Source organism: Atta colombica, unplaced genomic scaffold (genome assembly GCF_001594045.1).
Source record: "Atta colombica isolate Treedump-2 unplaced genomic scaffold, Acol1.0 scaffold126, whole genome shotgun sequence".
Classification (NCBI taxonomy): domain Eukaryota; kingdom Metazoa; phylum Arthropoda; class Insecta; order Hymenoptera; family Formicidae; genus Atta; species Atta colombica.
In genome coordinates this window covers 5,110,199-5,117,518 of record NW_017259213.1, presented here as the reverse complement: position 1 = coordinate 5,117,518, position 7,320 = coordinate 5,110,199, and the positions used below count along the sequence as shown (strand labels likewise).

The window sequence follows — 7,320 nt, the reverse complement described above, 5'->3', positions numbered from 1 at the left end:
AAATAAATATATATATATATATATATTTATCTCACTTTTAATGCAAAATTTTTTTTTGAAATTTCAAGCAATGCGAACAGACCTATTTGGAGTAAATGTACGTCCAATAGAAAGATCTCCTAGATACAAAAGTGTTGCCAACTGTTCCCTCTAATAGTGAAATTTTTCTGATGAATTCACGCAATAGCGACTCTTGCTAAGAACGTTAGGCCAGACAGAGAGAGAAAGTATGATTCATGTGTTTACGTTGCCCTTTATTTTCATTTACAACCAATTGTAGCAGCAGTGCTCCAAATATCTCGAAATAGCGAAACTCTAAATCTCAATGAAGTCTGATCTGGTCTCCGAAAGATCTCCAGATCTAGAGAATCTCGATAGATGCTAATAGACACGTAAAACTACAAGTACTACATCACATCAATGCATTTCTCGCATGCATACTCGCTTTCTGGAAAAATATGAATTTATACGATAACAAACAACGCAATAAAACGCATATTCCTCTCCCCTACGCCGATCAATTACGTCAGTCACGTCGCATTCGTTCTCAGCATAGGAAAGGAAGGGAAAGATAAAGAAATAGAGATGCATTAAATTTCACTCGAGCAAGAATTTCTGGAATCGAGTATTCTAAGACCGAACATGTGACTTTGCGTGATAACTCTTATCATTGCAGTGATTGCAGATCAATCTTAAGCTAAACGTTCTACGTAGTGTTTGTAATTGATTTAAAAAAAAAAGAGTCAAGTGCGTCGTGAAATAGAGAAAAAAGAAAAAAGGTAGAGAAACAATACAGGGAGGAGGGAATATTAAAAAAGTACACGTATAGATAGAGAGGTGGGTGACGCATTATTCGCTGCCATGCTTGCGCCCCACCGTGTCTTCCAGCCATATGCACATTTTATAAGGACTGTACGCTCATTACAGTCTGCCACTTACTACAGTATCACGTCATCCACATCATCGTCGTCCTCATTCGCTGTACGAGAATCCGATTGTCACCGTCGGCACCTGCTGCAACATCTATCGTCAACGGAACAACTCGTGAAGAGCATTCTCGGCGCCTCATTCGCAACAATGGCAAAAATAAAGGTAAATGTGAATCAACTGTCCACTTTAAAATACATGTCTCATCGAATGATCAATCACGTAATTGTTTCCCTAGATTTCGTCGGAAATGCGAAAAGTGAAAATTTGTTGTATGTTTACATACATAATGATTGATTTTCACTTTTTCTGTTCTGGAGAAGGAGTTATATAATTGATATCCTGAGGCGAGATTCATTAAAGTGGGAGGAGGGATTTAAAACCGGTATGATAACCCTGATTGCTTCAAAGAAAGGGAGTGTGAAAGTGAACTTTGTACCGATCTGACTTTTTATTTTATTAATATAAAATCATGAATATTATCGCTAATCTTGAATATTATCTGTAATAATTTCATATATCTATAATAATTAAAAATATGAGAATACTCTCAGTCAAAAATTTTTCATGAACATGTATAAATATGTATAAACATACATAAATATTTATAAACATGTATAAAATCAAAATACATTAAAAATAATTAAAGGTACAACAAAGTTGTACCTTGTTCATTTCAGAAAAAAACAAGTTTGGAAAAATATAAAAAAAAATTGCTCATACACAATTATGCATAATTTGATATATATATATATATAATTATACATAATTTATTTTTTTCTAGAAAGTGAAAGTTATCCTTTTAATTATTTTTAATGTTTTACATTATTATTATTATTATTTCTGTTACACTAAAAAGTAATTTTATGAATATTTCTGTATGTTTATACATATTCATGCATGAAAAATTTTTTACCGGAAGCTGTATTTAAGAAAAAAATATTAAAATATTGAGTCCAATATATGTAGACTGTAGTATTTCAAAAAGACATTTTTAATTAATATTAATTTACAAAATGGAATGTATAAAAAAAGGTTTGCCTAGAAGAACAAAAATCTGTTAAATATTCTTGTTTTTTTTTTATTTTTAATCTTGGAAATATTTTGCAATTTTTAGGTAGGTCCAGTCGTCGACATTCTTGGCGATGAAATGACACGTATCATATGGGATTCGATTAAGGAGAAACTCATTTTGCCCTACTTAGACATCGAATTGCATACATATGATTTGGGCATCGAGAATCGTGATGCTACAGACGATAAAGTGACAGTAGAATGCGCTGAAGCAATCAAACGTTATAATGTCGGTATCAAGTGCGCCACCATCACACCCGATGAAAAACGAGTAGAGGAATTCAAGCTGAAACAGATGTGGAAAAGTCCGAACGGCACTATCAGGAACATCCTGGGCGGCACGGTATTCCGCGAGGCGATCATCTGCAAGAACATACCGCGTCTAGTGATCTGCTGGAAGGAGCCAATCATTATTGGCAGACACGCACATGCCGATCAATACAAAGCAACGGATTTCGTGGTACCGGGGCCGGGTAAATTAGAAATCATGTGGACTGGCAATTCCGGTGAAAAGATCCAATACACCGTCCACGATTTTCAAGGTCCCGGTATCGCCCAGGCTCAATATAATACTGATGAGAGCATTCGCGCTTTTGCTCATAGTTCATTCCAATACGCGTTATCGCGCAACTATCCATTGTACCTATCCACGAAGAACACGATCCTCAAGAAATATGATGGTCGCTTCAAGGACATATTCCAGGAGATCTACGATAAGGAATACAAACAGCAATTCGAGGCGAAGAAGATATGGTACGAACACCGGTTGATCGATGATATGGTAGCCTATGCTATGAAATCCAGCGGTGGCTTTGTATGGTCGTGTAAGAACTACGACGGTGATGTACAGTCGGATTCGGTGGCACAGGGTTATGGTTCCTTGGGCATGATGACGTCGGTTCTCTTATGTCCGGATGGTCGGACGATTGAAGCCGAAGCTGCCCATGGCACCGTCACCCGTCACTACCGTCAGCATCAGCAGGGCAAGGAGACATCCACCAATCCGATCGCCTCTATTTTTGCGTGGACTCGCGGCCTACTACATCGCGCTAAACTCGATGACAATTCGCGTTTGCAACACTTTGCCGAAACGCTAGAAAAGGTTTGCATCGACACCATCGAATCTGGTTATTTCACCAAGGACCTCGCCATATGCATCAAGGGTATGGACAACGTCACCAGGGCCGATTATCTCGAAACATTTGAATTTATGAACAAACTTGCTGATAATTTGAAGAAACAACTCAACGCATGACTCATTGGTGACAGAGAATGTAGTCTACGAGCCAAGTATTAAGTCATTGTAATAAAAGGAAAAAAATATTTACGTGGTTACGGGAAAAAATTAAATATCAATGAGCATATATTATACATGATTACATGCGTGTAAAATTGTCGCTACAGTTATGTTAAATCTTCTGTTTCACGCTACATCGTACGATATTATGCTCGATTTATCTTCGAGGCATTAATCAGACTATTCATTTTATAAAACGTCATAAACTGATTGCCTCATATTTTTCTTGATGATGGCTATGTAATAGATGTAAAAGGAAAAATAATGTTGATATTGATTAGTAATTGGATAATTATTCAAAACTCAGCAAAATAATCGATGCTCTAAAACTTTAAATTATTCTTTATTGTAATGACTTTTTCAGTTTATTTAATTGAGCAACAGTTTTATAAGAAAAGCAAAAGATATTTATAAACAACATTGTATAGATTTTTAATAAATTTTTTAATCATACACATTAATATTAAGCTAATTATATAAGCTAACCACACTAGTTACATAAGACACTTGTGAATCATTTTGCATTAGCGTAATTCTATCAATGAAATTAAATTCTTGGAAAATTAAAAAGTACAAACTTTTAATGACGAAATTTCTCTTTTTAAATCGTTATATTTTTTTAACATCACGCGATCCATTCACATTTTCGTTACATTATGCATATAGGTACTATAGGTATATCCGGTATCAATAATGTAATATCAACAATATAATTATTATTAATTACGTTAGAATTAAAAATAAAATTGCATCGCATGATCTATCGCATGGCGAACGACTAATCAGAACGACTAAAGTTTCCTATCAGTTATCAACTATCGTGATTACTTAATTTCATCTGAGTGATATGAACAAATGTTATGCTAACATTAAGATAGGAATCTTTATTTTGCTGTAATTCAAACAAAAACGATGAAAAACATAATTATCTTCGACGTTAAATAATTTATGAAGTTACATATATCTATTTTAGTCTTAACGTTATCAGCAAGATGTATGAGAAAGAAACGATAACGAGACTAACTGTTTCTTATGCAAACCGATATACCGATCTATTCAAATATGTCAAAATAAAAAATCCTTGAACGAATATTGATTAAGAATGACTCCGACTAAATTCCAACTTGTTAATTGATACTGTTATTTTGTTAACATGAACAGAATTATTAGTTTCTTATCGTTCAACATACATTTATTTGTTGAAAATAACAAATTAGAGACGAATTATTTATACAATTGGGATTTTTTAAATACATTTTTTATGCAAGCGATTTCGCCGGTTAAATTAATCGGAGTTTGGTTGAGATTGTCCTAAGAAGTTTTTAATAATTATAATAAATAAGAAAAAATGATTGAAGTAAAAATTTCATTTTTTTAGATTAAAAAATACACAGATCGTAATTATCATATATTCATATTTTTTAATTTCTATAGCTTTTATAGATGAATCACAATCTACTTCATTGATTTTATTACTTTATTCTGATAGGAATAAACTTCCTATTCTTTAAGGAGGATGTAAATATTTCGAATTTTCCTATTTATATCAGCAAAGATGAAATCAGCTAAATATGTGAAGATATAGAAAACAAATGAATATTTCAATGGTGACTTGTTATTTTTCATGACATTCCATCAATATAAAAACTCATAAGATCTCTAAAGGTCTCAACATTGATTATAATCTAATGAATCATGGAAAATTTGTCAATCTCTCAAAATCTCTTATAAATTCTTCATTATATAAGAATTTAAATTCCTATCTTACATATAATAATAATCGCAAGTCACGGCTTAAGCCCGTCATATTGGTCGAATTTTAATCACTAATTCAAAATCTTTAATGCATAATAATATAATACGGGGTTTATAGGTGCGTTTTATTTGGCGCTCACAAAATGCTCGCAAGCTTTTGTTCTTATTTAACATTTGATAAACAAAAATAAAATGATTCCATAAATATTGCGAGTGTCGAGTGAAATGCATTCAATGTCCAATGTCCTACCTAATCAGCAGATAATAATATATATCAATAGATAATAATAAATTTAAAGCAAATTAGTTAAACGTGCGTCGATATCATCAACGAGTCACGTTATCAACATTGTGACACGTTTCGTTTTTACCTACCGAGTTTATCGCCATGTGAAACTTGAGATAAGATTTTTCCGATTTAGAAGAAGGATTATGCGGAAAGAATATACATATGTAGCAAATAATGTATAGCAAATAATACAGACGGATAAAATAGATTAGAATTTGATTCAAGATATTTATAAAATATTAACCATCAGTTGTTTGTTACTTTCGATTTCCACATCATTGACAAATCTATCTTTGCCATGCACTTTACGTACCGAATTATTACGTAATTTGTCCAAATTTATTTCTGCGATCGAATCTCTTCACTCGCATAAATGCAAGAACAAATATTTGTTCTATTATAGATTGAATTTGTTCGAATTAACTCATTGTTGGTATCATTGTGCATTCAATTCTCAGGACTAAACATTCGTGGATTAACCCGATCACCTTCGTTGACTCCCAGTGAGTAGGAATTAAAAGCATGCTGACAATTCGTCAGCAAATTCAAATAGAATATCGTAGTATCAACTACGTCTGCATTAAATTTATCAACATAATCTGCTGATATAATCCAATAGAAGATTGCAGAATAGAGCAAAACATGTTATTTTATAATATAATATTTTATAACTATTTCTCTCTCTCAATAAAATATCCCTGAATTTTAGTAATGTATATTCTATTGCTGAATTTTTTTCTGTAGTCGACACACAAAATGTCATCATATTCTATTTTTCCAGGAAACCACAATGGAAACAAGCTGAATTTATCCTGTAATCAGCAGAATGTCATCATATTTTATTTTCCCAGGAAACTGCAATGGAGAAACAAGCTGACGTTATTAATTATCATTAGCTTGTTTCCTATCAACTTAGTTTCAGATTCTATTATATATATATATATTGGCTTTCGTCGATTATAACAGATTCGACAAATTTCAAAAAATTTATTTTCAATACATTTATTGATATATCTGGAGATATATATAAATTATTAAAGTTAAATGTTAAATATTATTAATATTTATTATGTCAACGATCAAACAACAATTAACAAATGTCTGCATTCTTGATTAATTCTAGGCTTAGATTCATCCCAAGCAGAACATGTCACGATAACGTTAAAATGACATTAAAATTAATCGGAAATGAAATCGGATTGACTTTTAATGATCGTTTTGGTGTCATTTGACATTATAATGACATTATAATGACTTATGGTTCTGGGATATGTGACAGTTTGAAATGAAAATTTACCCAAGATTGGCCCGATCTAATAAAACTCCTTTTTATTCTTTTCACTGGATATTATACATTCCTTCCAGCGTGTTCTTCTCAATGGCATCGGGACTGAACACGTGCACGCGTCTCTCTCAGCTCTTAGCAGGTAAGAGGCACGCGTTTGCGTAACGCCCTATTACACACACACACACACACACACACGCACGCACGCGCGCGCGCACACACACACACACACACACACACACACACATCAAACGTTGTTATCGCGACCATTGCGCGATGCCGCGCTCCAAAAGGTCGCCTCTTCCGACACAACATTCGTCCGGTGATGTCACGTATGCTCGTGTAAATCATAATGTTGAAAAGAGAAAAAAGATATACATTTTGGAATGGGAACTCTTGTAATTTACGTAATCTTTGAAGCGAAGATAAATCTCTCTCCCCTTCCCCTTTTTCCTCCCCCATTTTCTGTAGAGGGTAAGAGTACTCCTGCGTTGCTCTTTTGCTCGCGCAAAACACATTCTATTGTATGTAATTACTTCACGCGAAAATTATTTCACGCTTTATTAAATTATTATGCTGTAATGTCAACATATGTGTGTATTTTACATTTTGTCCCTCTTATCAAGAGATATTAAATAAATTACTCATATTATACGAAACATTCGACATGAATTTTGATTAGAATTATTTTCA

At 33.1% G+C, this 7,320-nt stretch overlaps 1 protein-coding gene across 2 annotated transcripts; it reads left to right on the top strand.

The window, feature by feature from the left end:
* Window positions 1-285: 285 nt before the first annotated feature.
* On the top strand, window positions 286-3,755 carry LOC108684151 (isocitrate dehydrogenase [NADP] cytoplasmic). Of its 2 annotated transcripts, XM_018188277.1 has the most exons (3): window positions 1,011-1,092; window positions 1,166-1,312; window positions 2,045-3,755. In XM_018188277.1, exon 3 carries the CDS (start codon window positions 2,078-2,080, stop codon window positions 3,254-3,256), a length of 1,179 nt encoding a protein of 392 aa, XP_018043766.1. In that variant the 5' UTR covers window positions 1,011-1,092; window positions 1,166-1,312; window positions 2,045-2,077; the 3' UTR covers window positions 3,257-3,755. The 2 variants fall into 2 exon arrangements, with proteins under 2 accessions (XP_018043765.1, XP_018043766.1); XM_018188276.1 differs by lacking the exon at window positions 1,166-1,312 and having other exon boundaries at window positions 286-1,092.
* Window positions 3,756-7,320: the final 3,565 nt, after the last annotated feature.